Genomic DNA, 15,799 nt, shown 5'->3' on the forward strand with positions numbered 1-15,799 from the left:
TTTCCTCTTAGAAAGATACAGCTAATTCCCTATGCAGGACTTCCAAGTGAGCCTAAGGTTTGGGACTCCAAGGCAACATCCAGCTTCTCTCCAGATCCTTCACAACCAGGGCACAGCAAACTCCCCAGATGGCCAGCAGGACCACACCCATCGCCCTGACTCCCTACAGTCACACTGCTTAGAATGCATTTCCAGGCTCCCACTTGGGACCTGGGACTCTGACTCGGGGCTCTGCAAATGACCACTCTTCGGCACACCTCCTTGTGAACACACCTACATGTCGAAGGCTGAGACAGAACAAGGAACCCCAGCTATATTCTGGCCACAAGCTGGTTCGGTTCAGAGCTGGGAGAGCCCAGACTGTCTGACCTGCTGCCTCAACCCCAGAGGGCACAGAGACGCCTATAACCTCCAAAGGCTTCCCGTTTACCTTCTTATCCCCACCCCTTAAAACATGACATTCAGTTCAGAACTTTTTGACAACCGAAGGTTTAAGAAGAGACTATAAAGAGCGCTTCAACGAAAGGATTGCAAAAAAGCCCAAGTATAACACACAGGCAGGAGATAGGAGGTTTCAAGTATCTCTTTGCAGATTTTCAGTGACTACAGTTTCAGTTCCAAAGTAGGGAACAGAGCAGCCCAGCAACTCCAGAGGTCTATGCTGAACATGAACACATTGCTTCGAAATGGACCGCTGCTCATCAGGGCTGCAAGCCACCAGCTGCTGGCTACCTCCACTTTATAAAGTGTCATCACAGCCACTGAGAGTGACGGGAAAGGAGCAGCCGTGCCACTGCAGGTGTTCACGCACACGCCTAGGCGACACCCTAGGACGACAGCACGCTGTCCTTTCACACACTCCTAGGAATTCTCAGATGCTACAAAAATTAGCTCACTTCTGGTATTTAAATAATGAATCCTTTCAAAAGCCTGAACTATTCAGGGCCCAGAAAAATCAGAGGGAAAGCAATAATTTCATGCTGCAATAAATCTACTGCTAATACCTGTACAATTAAATTAATTATATACTCATGGCATACATACATTGTGTCTAACATCTGGGTGAGAAGCACATTTTAAGATGCTGCAGCAAAGGGGGCTTTGTGGTGGGGAAAGGAGGTGGGAGTGGAATGGGCAGACGGAGAAGCAGAGGGAGACTTGTCTAAGCTGAGCAAAGGGAGCATCTATTAAAACACCATGGATCAACCTATCCAAGGTAAGTGCCGTTAAGTCCAAGACAATTACCAGTTAGGGACTCAAGAAAAGTGGCTGGTAATTCTGCTTGCTGGTTTCCTAAACTAAACAGTGTTCTGTGTTTCACTTAGAAAGTATTTCAAAAGACAAAAGGAAAAAAAAAAAGAACAGTAGTCCAAAAAGGTAGAGCTCAATTATCCAGCTTCCGGATTATCCAAGATACCGTTTTAAAGGCTTCTCATTCTGCTTTTTAATGAAGGAATAAACTGTCTGTGTTATGTATTTTGATGTGGCATATACAATAACAACCAGACTGCAGCTTTCTAAATCAATTCCACTTCAACAAATGCTTTGCCAAAGAAAATCTCTGTATAGCAAAACAATCACCAAACCTAGCCAACTTACTTTTATAACCTTTGACCAAAAAATTCCACTGTATGAGACAGTTAAGAATGAAGCAACAGCTCCAGTTCTCTGTAACAGGCTTAGTGACAGTAAAGGCAGGCAGCCTTTGGAACTTGTTTCCATATCCTCACCCCCTAGGGAAACTATGTCCCTTGGGAAAGCTGGCATCACCTTTCTTTCCCTTGCTTAGTCCTTATTCTATTTCACATACCAAAACACCTTTCCTATCAAACGGCAGTTTCTCTGTGTTTACATGGATCTTGACATGCAAACACTTTCAAGAGATTTCAGTCTACGGTCCTTCCCACCTTACTTCAGTCCACCACCGAGTGTTGCCTACAGCCTGTTTGTAGCAACCTGCCTTCTAATCCCTAGTTAAACAGCACTGCACATAGTCTATAACATGAGTCTTTTATTCTTTTCAATGATACTTGAAAAATCTTGCCATTCCCTCTTTAAAAAAAATTTACTTATTTGGCTGCACCAAATCTTAAGTTGCAGCATAAGGGATCTTTTTGGCATGAGAACTCTTCGTTGTAGTTTGAGAGATCTAGTTTCCTGACCAGGAATGGAACCCAGCCCCTCTGCACTGGAAGTGAAGAGTCTTAGCCACTAGACCACCAGGGGAAGTCCACCAGCCCCACCTAACTGAAGTTCAGCTTTCGGGGTAAAAGGATAGGCAATGAAGAATCTACCAGACATCTAGCTTGTTAGCAGATACTATAATGTAAGGCACTTTCCTATCTCCTTCCAAAACATGCTTTTAGTTTATAAAATATGCAACATGGGAGAAATGAGCAAACCCATTAGGCTAAGCAGTCACTGCTCAAGCCCAGAGGTAAAACCCTCCCAATTCCACAGGAGGTCCAGCTCAAGTGCATCCATAGAAGCTAATGAATGAGCACAGCAGAAATCAGAAAGCCCTGTTCTATAATCACTGCAGTCTCCTGGAAATGCTCAGCTCACACCCACTGTCACTTCACGTGGCAGGAAACCACATAAAAGAACATCAAGCAGAAAACATAACCCGAAAGGGGTCCTTTTAACACTGTTAAATTAATTTATTAATGTGTTTCCTAATTTTAAAATAGCTGCATTAAATTGAATACAAGTCTGCCATTTTGTTGAAGTCAATATAGCTATGAAGTCCTGGGATAACACAAATGAACCTTTCATCATATCCAGGTTAAAAGGGTCTAAAATGCCATGGGTGCAACATATTATGCCATAGATGGTGAAACGGTGGTGAGAGGACACACTGCCTTCTGGAAGAACCATCGTTCAACACATTTAATACACATAAAGCTCTCAGTACTTCCTTCTGGCAGGCACACCAAATCCCTCTTCTGGAATAAGGCCATTTTACTTGCTTTGAAAGTGAATTAAGAGTTGTGTCTCAGAATTCTTCCATTAGGACCATATATTTATCAGCCACTTGAGAGTTCCACTGTAAAACACATCCAACGACAACCAGAGTAGCCTGGCCCAGCCCAAAGGAGCAGTACAGAGTCACAGAGAAACCCTTTGATGTGGGAAGAGAGGTCCTGGGTCCAGGCCTTGGCAGAGGAGAAATCGTAAGCATCTCATTGGTAACAAACAATGATCAAAACAAGTTCCTCTTCTAAATTCAACAGAAGAGCATCGAGTTTAGAAATTTGGGACCTTGAAGCAGGCACAGCAGCTCAGATGTAGGGTTCCCTTCCCCGCCCACTGTGAACTAGCACCCACTGACCAGTCACCCAGCACCAGTCACCCCTTTCACATTCTCTTCTCAGCTCCAGCTGCCCCATCTTGCTGAGACATGACTGTCTGGCCTGTTTCCATTTCCTTGAGAGAGAACTTGCTTTTCTGCTGCTCATGTTTTAAACCTTGAGCTCCCTTATAACTGAATTATACAAAACTGGATCTCCCATCTATACGATGAGCCTCAACTATAGAAAATTAGTTTGAAAGCTGGATTAGAAACTCTTTTGAAGGGTAGGTGGAAGGGAGGTTCAAGAGGAAGGGGATATACACGTACATTTGGCTGATTCACATTGTACGGCAGAAACCAACACAACATTGCAAAGCAATTATCCTCCAATTAAAAATTAAAAGTAAATTGTAATGAAAATTCAGGGGAATGGCACAAAAAAAGAAATTCTTTGAGCTGATATTAACAAACTCATTCTAAACAATGATTTCCCTTGATTAAGCTGTAAATCCTGCATTAACTCAGGCTTAAAATAATCTGACAGAAAATAACAAAATTATGTAAAGCATTATCCTTCAATTTAAAAAAAAAAACAAGGACAGAATTTTTGGTCCTTTCTTCCCTCATATACAAAGAGCCATATAGTCTAAGTATTAGATTTAAAGAATTCTAGAGGGGAAAGGTCACTTATGACCACTAAATGCAGCTTTATGTTTACATATGGGTTTACCCTCGTGCTTACAGATGGATACAGTAAGGCCTGCAAAAGTTAAGTGCCTGACCCATTATCACAAGGGTGGCTTGTGTCTGGATTAGATTCCCACGTGAAGAAAGTGAGCAGTGGGCACCTCAGACCCAGCGAGGTCACCCTTCCAGGGAGAGGCGTGGCCTTACCTGCAACTGAGTTGGGCCGTGGCATTATTAGCGAGCTGGAGCTCTGAGAATAAGGGACCGGACCATCTCCAACTGAGGCTTCGGCTTTGGGCAGCACGCTCTCCGCTGGCCCAGGGGGCTCCTCTTCTGCCACTGGGGAGCAATTATCTGCCCTGCGGTCATGGAGCACTCCCTTCTGTACCCCTAACCTTAGGCTTCCGTCCTTATTCCATTCCAAACTGGAGCCACTCCGGTCATCATTTTCCGATGAACTTGTAATTGTGGCTGAAATGAGAGACCAAAATACTTTGAAGGAAGCCAGGAATAGCTGGGGCTCTTGAGAGCTCACACACACACACACACACACACACACCATCCCCATGATCAATGGTTTTCTCATCTGTGCAGATTGTTATCAACCTATGTTTCATACAGTGTATTTTGGTAAGTTAGAAGAATGTTGCTTATCAGGGGAAATAAACTGCTAAATCATTCTACAGGGGAGGGAAAAGAAAACTCTGATAAGAAGATAATGAAAAAACTGTCTAAAAGTATCTGAGAGCTAACAGTAAATCTATGTAGTTTGGAAATGATATATCCTGCCTTTTAACAAAGATGAATTGCTCATAAAAGAATTCAAATCTCATTAAATTCCTTTGAACCTTTAAGTATTTTTCCCAAATTAATAACATTTGTGCTCAGAGAGAAGGGGCAGGGCAGTACAGTGGTTAATGCAGGAAAGATGTAGGAGGAAAATCTATAAAACAAAATCCAATGATAAAGTCAGACAGAAATTCAATCCTTAGACTTAAAACATTATAACATCTGTTTAAGACATCCAGGGAGGCCGACTTGACTTTAATCCTTTAGCAGCCTAGGATGGAAACCTTGAGGAAACCAGGGACAGGAATACATAAGCATGGGAAGGGATACTTGATGGCAGAATTAATATTTAACCTCTTCCAAGAAAACCAGGATGGAAAAGCATCTTGGCAAAAAAGGAGAAACAGGGCAACGTTCACTCTATGAATCTACAAAGAGCCACTTCCGACTTAAAGATACTGAGCCATATGCAATCCACTTGCAAACACAGGTCCCGCCACGGGTCCAACACTGGCTTGTGTCCTTAAGAACAGAGGCCAGGTCCCCTGATCTCTACTGGGATCCCAGCGGCCCAGGCCCTTAACTGCAAGACTTCAATGGGAGCACACTGGGTGAGAGTGTATTCAGGACCCAGACGCCTGGATTAAGCTGCTTCATCAACATACAGGCTTTATCAGCAGGTTGGTGAATTAGCTCCAACAGAGTCTGTTATCTGGGATCAAAGGGTCTGAAGCAGTTTCATTTTTACAATGCTCTTTATGGTTTAGAAGTAAAGACAAAACAATTTCCTCCTGTGATCTGACTGCAGGGTATCCTATCACAATTTTAAAACTCCCTTTGCTCCTGGACTTATCATCTACTGCTCGCTCCTTCTTGAAAAATCCCTCCTATGTGCTGAAGCCTCGTTAGAGGATTTACCATTAGCTGATCCCTTCCTTTTCTGAACAGAACAGGGCCTGGCCCATACTCAGTTCAGTTCAGTTGCTCAGTAGTGTCCAACTCTTTGCAACCCCATGAATCGCAGCAAGCCAGGCCTCCCTGTCCATCACCAACTCCCGGAGGTCACTCAGACATCCATCGAATCAGTGATGCCATCCAGCCATCTCATCCTCTGCTGTCCCCTTCTCCTCCTGCCCCCAATCCCTCCCAGCATCAGAGTCTTTTCCAATGAGTCAACTCTTCGCATGAGGTGGCCAAAGGACTGGAGTTTCAGCTTTAGCATCATTCCTTCCAAATAAATCCCAGGGCTGATCTCCTTCAGAATGGACTGGTTGGATCTCCTTCCAGTCCAAAATACTCAGTGCTCAGTAAATGTTTGCTTATTCAATGGATGAGCTCAAATTACAGAGACAGGACATTTATGAACATCCGTTTATTAAGTGTGACTCTTTCCATCCTAAAAAAGCAGGTGGTGCTAGTAATAACAGAAGCTAGTATCTACTGAAGCTTACTGTATACCAGGGATTGTGCTAAGGGTTTCATAAGATTACCTTAATTTATTAATGAGATTATTGCCTCAATCATCATTAGTTACTAATGATAATCTCTTAATAAGCTATGATTGTGTCACAAACTTTCATTTAGAAGTCCAATGCTCAGGACTCAAAATGCTTTTCCTGCAGGCACGTTGTAATTAGCTGGGTTCCAAGACAACCCCAACATCTAAGTTACAGTTCCAGGGTGGGGGTGACTGATCTGGTTTTGAGGTTGTGGTTGTCTTATTTGAGGGATCATAGTCTTAAGATGAAAAAACAAGGTCCAAGTGATGTTCTTCTTCATTTGCTCTTCCTGAGTGCCACGCACTTCTGAATCAAACCTCTATCCCCCAGACCTTAAGCAGTGGGAACAGGGACTCCTTACTTCATGTTACAAATGACAGCAGCAGAAGCAGGACTTCAGCGGCCCCAGCAGCAGCCAGGCAGCGACAGTCTGGCCAGGGCTCGTGGACTGCAGGGACAGGCTGAAGACCCAGTCCTGTCAGCTCGGCCACAAGTGCCCAGGCCCTGACAAGTGGCATCATTCAGGTCAGGGAGAGGGAGGGAAGAGAGGGGGGGTGGGGTGGGGGGGGCGGGTGAGGAGGAGGAAGGCTCCCAGCTGCAGGAATAGCAGCTGGGAAGAGAGGTCATAGATGGGGCCGCAATTTCAAAAGGAGAATATTATCTAACTTTATGTTTGTAAGTAGGAGACTCTCCCACCGCCCTTATGAAGTTCACCTGAGAGATGCAGTCCAGCATCCACCTTCACCCCTGGTGAAAGGCAGGCAGGTGAGACACTCTGAAGCCAGGCCCCTCCCGCAAAGATGCTCCACCAAGACTGCCCCACTTCACAGCCTTCTTCCCTGGGATCCCAGGTCAGGCTGCCAGCTGAAAGCCCAGGCAGTGAACTTTCATCTCGGTTCAGATATGATGAAGAAGATCCAGGGCGGGCAGACAAAGGCCCCAGTTTCCCCATCCAACCTAAGGAGCACAACAAATAGGACAACTCCACAGCCTCCAAGAAAGGGAAAGCAGTTCTTAAGTGACCTGCTACTCAAAAATACCCATTCTTCCAGGCTAACAGGAATATACTCCTGATTAAATTAAAACAGTCACTCTCAAGCTGACCACACAGGGCACCACCCTAAATATGATGATTAAAATAAAAGACTGAAAAATAAGGGCTATTTGACATTTTTCCAGAGCCTGGATAATCTTGAAAAGCCCCTTAACAACTGAAAATTTCTATCATCTTGTTCCTTCAACTAGTACAGATGCCAAGAAAATGGAAGTGTTAGTCACTCAGTTGGGTCCAACTCTTTGCAACCCCATGGTCGGCAAGTTCCTCCGTCCATGGGATTTTCTAGGCAAGAATACTGGAGTGGGTTGCCATTTCCTTCTCCAGGGGATCTTCCTGGTGCAGGCTCCTGTGTCCGTGGGGTCACAAAGAGTCAAACACGACTGAGTGACTTCACTTTCACTTTTCACTCATGCACTCGGCTGTACCACCTCCAAAGCACTTTCAAATCATGTTAAGACACATACATGATCACCACAACATGTGGGAAGATGTGGAAAGGCTGAGAACCATCAACACTACTTTATAGATATGGAGACACACTGGGGAAAAACTAACCAAATTCACACATACACAAATTAGTGGTATTTCCATTACCTTCTGACTGCACATGCTGTGTGTATTAAAACTCCCTTTGCCTTGCACAGTTCTCATCATGTAAAAGGAGTTCTGTAAAAGTTATCAGTGGCTACATTGTAAAGTAATTAGCCTCCAATTAAAATAAATTAATTAATTTTAAAAAAGAAGTATTTGTGGCTAAAAAGTATTTTGCAGTTCATGAAACCTGCCTTGTTAAAAATAGCCCCCAGGCAGCGGCTAGTGGAAAAAGGCCAGTCATGAGGGAGCCAGGAGGGAGAGTCAGGGAGGCTGGGAGGCTGCCTGGAAGGTGGGGGAAGCAGAGACAGGGACCTACTTGGTCATTAAACATTGTGCTCTATATGGCACTGCAATAAAGCAGTTCTCTCCTCCTTCCCAACCTTCCCCTCATCCCCTCTGCCTATTGAAGGTTCTATGTTAATGTTCCCTTAAAATAGAATTTTAAAAAATAAACGGTAAAGTTCAGGGTCCAAAAAGCAGTCTGGTGGGATCTAAATCAAGTTGTAGGTTTAAAAGAACACCAGGAAATAATCTGACTATGGCATCAGTCCAGAATTGTTTAGGAACTAAGGGCCACTGGTATCAAACGTATACATAGGCAGAGTTGAATTCTCTCTCTGAGCTCTGGAAAAGACAAGAGGTGAAACATGCAAGGGGCATGGGTTCAAACTCTGCCTTCTCAACTTTTTAAGGACCCACAAGAGGCTCTCTCTGGGTCCACTACTAGGAATGGGCACATTTTTGTCTTTACCTTCCAGACATAATCTTGTATGTTTGTGTTTCTCTCATTACACTGGCTGCAAGTCCTGAGTAAAACTTTCTGCACACTTTAAAGCCAAATTAATAAAATCTTATCAACCTGACTCCTGACCTCATCTTTTCTCTCACTTTTTCCCCAACTCATGTTGCAGTTGTTATTTAATCGTTAAATTGTGTCCCATTCTTTGGAACCCCATGGACTGTAGCCCGCCAGGCTCCTCTGTCTATGGGATTTTCCAGGCAAGAATACTGGAGCGGGTTGCCATCTCCTCCTCCAGGGGATCTTCCAGACACAGGGATTGAAACCTGCATCTCTTGCCTTGGCAGGATAATTGTTTACTGCTGAGTCACCAGGGAAGCCCTCCTCCACCCATACCTTCTTCGAAAAAGAAAAATCTTGATTTAGTAAATGCCTGTGAGCATTTCAAATCCACTAGGGAGGAATGGAATATAAATAAATGAACATCCCTAGGAAATAAGAACAACAATAGTGGCTAACGTGAATATTATAATAGTGCTTACGGTACACAGGCCCTATTCTAAACCTCAGTCATATCTCACTCAGTACTTCTAACAGTCCCATGGGCAAGAAAGCCCTGGAACACCTGAACCCTCGCTGGGCTCCAGAATGATGCTCTGCACTGTTCCAATCACAGGATTAAAAAAACTTGTGTACACATCCCACATACACGTATTTATAAATTACGTTCACAGACTATACTAATTTATTATAATATGAAACATATACAAAACCTTACATTTTGAAAAGATTTTTAAACACCCCCAAATTGAAAAAAAATGTTTAAGCATCTCATAGATTGTCCTGCATTCTCCATTTTCAAAGCCAGGAGTCTAGGAAGAGAGCCCTTTGTCTCTCCGTAGGTGGTGGAGAAAAATCAGATACAAGGGCATAGGTCAGGTGCCTCCTATATCATGAGAATGCTGTCCTCCCCCATTCAACTGAAGAAAAATAAATTACCACTAACAAAACCCAGACAAACATCTTTCTACTTCTATATCCAGTTTAATGGTTGAGAGGAAAAGTTTAACAGTTAAAATAAGGGACCAGTGAATTAAAGATCAAACAAAAAAGAAAGTGATTGGTTGCTTATGAAAGTCAGAGAAGAGAATAAGTGAATAAAAATGGAAAATCCAACTAGTGCAGACACCGCCTTCTTAGATCCAACCGGATGAAGATCACTAGCAACTCTGGGAGCGGAACACTGTCTAACTGAGATCAAGACAGGGAAAGATCAAGGTGACAGGTCCAAGAAGCCACATGCCCACTCCCTGGTGCTGTGGACCCAACAGCAGCTTGCCCTCCTCTGCTGTGCACTCACACCTCTCACGCTCAGGCTGCCAGGCCACACACTGGATCTCCCCAGGAGACACTGGGGAAGACTGCAAGGATGAACCCAGCCTGCAGGAAAAACCTCCCAGAAATGCCAGCCAGTGCTTCTCCCTCCGCCCCGCCCACACACTAACAAACCACAGGAACAAAGTCTGAGGATCGTCCGCCTGGGTGACGTTTTCAACCCCCGCAGCCTGGCAGGCACAGCTTCCAGCGAAGGCACTCAGGCTGATGCGTGCTCACCTGGCAGGATGCAGGGAGGGGGCCCTGAGTTACCTCTAGCTCCACGGGGCTTTCTGGCTTCTCCTCCCGCCACTCTGCCTGGACAGCAGCACGAGGCTCCTCTGGACAGCCCTGTGGAACCGCCGAGGGTCCTGTGACAGGCAGGTCCCTGCTCCAAATCTCCGGCTCAGCGCCCACCGCGTTGCGCAAGGCGCTCTGCTGTGCCAGGCGGCTAGGCCGGGACTCGAGTCACAGCCATGTGGTCCCAGCAGTGCTCAGCCGGCCTCTGAGGCAGAGACACCTGAAGGGGCAGCTGGGGCAGGGCGCAGGGGAGGGCGGGCAGGCCACACCGGCCAGCCTCAGCCTCGCCCACTGGCTCCAGACTCTGTCTGAAAGGGCGGGTAGCAGCCTCCAGAAAGAAGCCTGCAGACTCGAGCAACATGAAGTTTTTCTGCAATCACACACATCACTGTGTACTAGTACAGCTACACAGACCCTCAGCACCGAAGGCCTAGACAACGGGACTTCTGATTTAGTCCACTGACTCCACAGAGTTCTAGACTCTTCCAGGAAAGAGCATAAGGCACTCACTATTAGTGGTTGGTATTATCCACGGGAAACACCTTCCCTTGCAGGGCACTGCCATGTCTTACACCCTTTCCAGCAGTTGACAACTTGCCCAAGTCTTCAAGGGTAGGAGACCATTCTCTCCTTCCACAGCGAGACAAGTTTTAAAGCAGATACTGTAACTATCTCTATCGTCCCAGCACTCAACAAATGTGCTCCTGGTATGCAGTTGGTGCCCATAAATGCTTCAGACAAAACAGCCTGGAAACTCCAACCATGGTCTGAATACAAGTACAGTGGGCGCTTTGTTGATTCACATCACCACTAAGGACTTCTTTCCCATTAAGTGCCTTACTGAATAATATATGTAAAGGCAAATTCTCCTCCTTCACCCAAGAGATTAAAGAGCTTCTATAATTAAGGATGATTTTTTAAATTGCAGGCAGTATAGCAAAATGAATATTAACACAGATCTGAAACACTCTAAATAGTTATTACCAAATCAATTTCAAAGCATTTCAATTTAGTAGCAAGCAGGGCAATACAGGTGTCAACAAAGCAGTATTAGCATAAAATCAAAAGGGCAGGATTTACAAGTTAAAAATGAAAATAAAGTACAATTAATTCCTCTTTGTGTGCCTCCTTCTGCATCTGATCACCTCCCCTGGGGCCCAAAGTTCAGGAAATGAAAGGTCTAACGCTTCCTCTGGCACTACTTTCATTTTACAAGCCTAGGAGAGCAAAGAGAGATGCAGGAAGATAAAAGTCAGCCCACAGTCACTTTTCTTTATGTCCTAAGCAACTGGCCAGAAAAACAAATATTATCAAACTCTAGCAAGGATCAGCAGGATCGTAATCAAGTGTTGGTATTTCACCACAAGCCACTTGTGTAGGAGCAATGTTTCTGTGAAGATATTCCCCTGCCTAAATGTATACCTGCCTCCCCACTTCAAAGTGAGCAGGCGGGGGGACAAATGTAAGCTTCCTCACTCACCCCCTAAAGAAAGGGAAAGGCAGAGTCTGAGTTCTTGCTTCACCCTGAGCACTTAATCATCCTGAAAGCTATCTGGCCTGGTGGAATGTGGCGGCTCAGTTGTCGGGGAGCAGGGCAGGAGGAGGTGGGGAGATGGTGGGGTGAGAGGTAAGATACGAGGTCAGGCCATCTTCCACGTGGGATGCCCTCCTCTCCCCTGCCTTCACGGGGCTGTTCTAACACCGGCTCTCAACAAATCCAACACGCCACCAAAGTCATCTGGAGATTATAAGTGTCAGCAGGTAGAAGCAGATGGCAGGGAAAGCAAATGGAAGGAATGGTTAACTTCTAAAGGCCTCTCTCTCTGCCAGAATGCTTTAAACTGCTACCTGGAAATCCTTCTCCTCTATCATTAATCAATAGGAAGGATTTATTAACATTTTAAATCTTGTTAGGAAAACTGAGTTTTGTGTCTTTCTCTTCATCCAATATCCATCCTCTTTCTTTTGAAATAGCCCATTTCTATGAAATAAATACAAACATAAGATACTGATCATATGAACATACATAAAAATCAAAGAATATTTTTAAAGCAAATAGTGCTTTAAGTCATTATTTTCAGTGACTTTTTAAAATCAGACAGGTTTTTACACAGATTCAAATGAATACACGTACAGGCATATTATGCTTTACTGGATTTTGCAGAAACTGGTGTTTTTCAAATTGAAGCCGTGTGGTAACCCTGCATTGAGTAAATCCAAGCATGCCATTTTTCCAACAGCATGTGCTCACTTCATATCTCTGGATCACATTTTGGTAACTCAAAATATTTCAAACCCTCTACCAGCAAAAAAGATAATAACTCACTGAAGGCAAAGGTAATGGTCAGCATTTTTTAAGAATAAGGTATCTTTTAATAAAGGTATGTACCTTTTCTTAAGTAAAATGCTGTAGTACGGCGTAAACAACTTTTACACTCATTACGAAACCAAAAAGAGTTCTGTGACTTGTCTTATTGTGACACTCACTCTACCATGGCAGATTGGAATCAAGCCTGCAATATTCCCAAGGTCAGCCCGTACCTCACTTTTTTCTAAGCTGGGGTTCATAGTCTATGACTTTCCATTTGTAACAGTTGGAAGCCAGTTATATTCAAGAGAGCATCACTAAGAAAAAAATGTTCTTACAGTCATGGAGGAAATACCTTTAAAAGCAACTTTTTTATAAAGTCTTCCTTTTCAAAGCAAATAATTGAAAAGCTGCTTCAAGTGAATGAGTACAGGTGGTGACACATTTAGAGGTTCTCACATTGCAGATTTGAAAATCAGACACTAACTTCTAGGTAATGTCAATAATTTTAATATGTTAAGAATAAGGAATTTTTCCTTAGGGACAATAAAAAGATATTGTAGGGAATTCAGTTAATCTCATCTAGCTTAGACAGTATTTCTACATGACAGAATTATTAAGCTCCTGAAGCAGTTTACGTTGGGAGAACCTGGAGGTCCTGAAATAGGATAAAGTGAAACTGCACAACACAATGAAGGTGGAATGGGAGGTGGGGAGGGTTCTGCTGAGCCTTGGCCTCCAGTTTGCTGCTGTTTAGTTGCTAAGTCATGTCCGACTCTTTTGCAAACATGGACTACAGCCCGCCAGGCTCCTCTGTCCATGAGATTTCCCAGGCAAGAATACTGGAGGGGGTTGCCATCCCCTTCTCCCGGGGATCTAAGAGACCGGAGATGTTGTTGCTGTTAAGCCACTAAGTTGTCTGACTCTTTGCGACCCCATGGACTGCAACATGCCAGGCTTCCCTGTTCTTCACCAACAATCTCCTGGAGTTGACTCAAACTCATGTCCATTGAGTTGGTGATGCCAACCAACCATCTCATCCTCTGTCGTCCCCTTCTCCCCCTGCCCTCAATCTTTCCCAGTATCAGGGTCTTTTCCAAGAGACGGGAAGCGGTCCAATAAATTCCTCTACTGGTCATTAGCTTGCCCTTTCTCCTACTAAGCAGGTCCAAAAAGAAATTCTCTTCATCTGCAATGTATCAAAACCAGTAGAAACAGAACGCAGGCCGGGCACCCTGTGGCTGTCTGGGCATGTGGGAACACAAGTTTCCCTTCACAGCATCTGTTGGTCAAAAATATTTACACTGAATAGTATCAGCATGACTGAAGTTGGCTTAAATAAGGGGGAGGTTTGGGAATTTTTAAGGATGGCTTAGCACTGTCAGAAGTTTCCTCTAAATAAACTGTGCTAATACTATACAGGGAACTCAGGTGTGAGCCCTGGATGGGGGCCTGCAACCTCCGCAAAGCTTGGAATGCCATGACAGCTGCACACGCCACGCCAGCCCACCTCCAAGCCTCTGCTGTTCTAGCCTGAGCTCCACAGGCTGAGTCTTAAACGACTTCAAATGGAAGATTCAGTGGAAAACCCCTTCCGCCCTTCTCCGGGCCCTGTGTAACTTGGAACATGAATCTCAACCAGCCTGTTTGACAAGCAGCTGCCGGGCCTCCCAAAGCAGGAAGCCAAGATATCTCGCCTTCGTCTCTGCCCACTGGGATTGCTGTGTTCTTGAATATCTCACTGTGTTGAACAGTTAAGGTACCCAAAAGGTTGTCATTCCCAGGCTACACCTTATAAAGACAGACAAGCTCTTCACGCTCCACCCCCAGCAATCACCAAACCACAACTGAGTCACAGATGCCTGCTCCCAGAGAGGTGACAGAACCTGCACACCCTGTTATCAATTCAGGAGGAAGCGCTTTCCTCCTCTGGCCCAGCCACGCCCACCTTTTCAAAGAGCTGCGGCTAGGTCTGCTGGAGAGGAAAAGTTTTTTCCCCTTCTCCCTGTTACACCTCCAATGTGTCCCTGGCAACAGGCTCTAATTCTGCAGGTCAGAAGGACAGAGAACAGAGGAACCTTGTCGCCAGCACAGCGTCTCTCCCTCTCAGCCACCTACAGCCCCGGCTCCCTAAAGGAGCTCAGGGAACCAGGCAGGAAGCACAAACTCCCGGAGCAGGGCGTCTTCGCTGAAAGAAGGACTTAGGCACCACCTCCCACTTCCTCCTACTTTCATCTCAATCGTCACCATTTTTCATGTTCAGCTGAGTTAAGAGAACATGTTGACTTGAGTCAAGGAATTAAAGACATTCTCAATGATACGAAATGAGTTGCTTAACGACAAGACACAACTTACAGTACAGAAGGCATGAAAAGGCTTGACGACGCCGACTGGGAATGGGAATCCCACACAGCTTCTTTAGAAACCAACGAACCATTCCCTCCTTCAGTGAAACTTGAGAGTAGCCATAATTCTCTTTCCTTAATTTCTCATTCCCAACACCATGCTAGGAGCCCAGGAGATAGTGGGAATAAGATAGATGAGACCCCCTAACCATGTAGAAAGTGAAAGTCGCTCAGTTGTATCCAACTCTTTGTGACCCCATGGATTTTATGGTCCATGGAACTCTCTAGGCCAAAATACTGGAGGTAACAGTAAATAATGAAACAAGAATAAGTAAACTGAAAATATTGAGGCGTACGGACAGCACATTATAAAGGCACTAACCATTCTGGGTTCAGCAGGGACTATATTAAATCAAGTACTAATTGAGAGCCTTCATAGTCCTGCAATTCAATCATTCAATGATAATACAAAAAACAAACCAGCAACTTTTCCTCTTTAGGACACCTTTAAAACTGCAGCAATATCTCTTAATGAGAAAGAGAAAGAGGCAGGGAATAAACGTGGGTCATTTTCTGTCATTGAAAAGTCTTCTGTCAAAACAAGAAACTGGCTTGGTCGTAACCAGAGGCTGCGATGTCAATGCCACAATACAGAATGAAGAGAAAAAAGCTATTAAAAAAATAAAAATAAAAAACTAGGACTTCTCTGGCGGTGCACTGGATAAGAATCTGCCTGCCAATGCAGAGAAAACAGGTTCAATCTCTGGTCTGGGAAGATTCCACACGCTGTGAAGCAACTAAACCCACGCAGCACA

The 15,799-nt window shown here is 44.6% G+C and overlaps 1 protein-coding gene across 1 annotated transcript in view; it reads right to left on the reverse strand.

The window, feature by feature from the left end:
- TANC1 (tetratricopeptide repeat, ankyrin repeat and coiled-coil containing 1) overlaps nucleotides 1-15,799 on the reverse strand; it is a 160,728-nt gene that overhangs the window by 56,027 nt on the left and 88,902 nt on the right. The window contains exon 6 of the mRNA XM_068969153.1: nucleotides 4,187-4,450. Coding sequence (XP_068825254.1) covers nucleotides 4,187-4,450 — 264 coding nt within the window. The remainder of the gene's footprint in view (nucleotides 1-4,186; nucleotides 4,451-15,799) is intronic.

This window comes from Capricornis sumatraensis, chromosome 3 (assembly GCF_032405125.1).
Source record: "Capricornis sumatraensis isolate serow.1 chromosome 3, serow.2, whole genome shotgun sequence".
Lineage (NCBI taxonomy): Eukaryota > Metazoa > Chordata > Mammalia > Artiodactyla > Bovidae > Capricornis > Capricornis sumatraensis.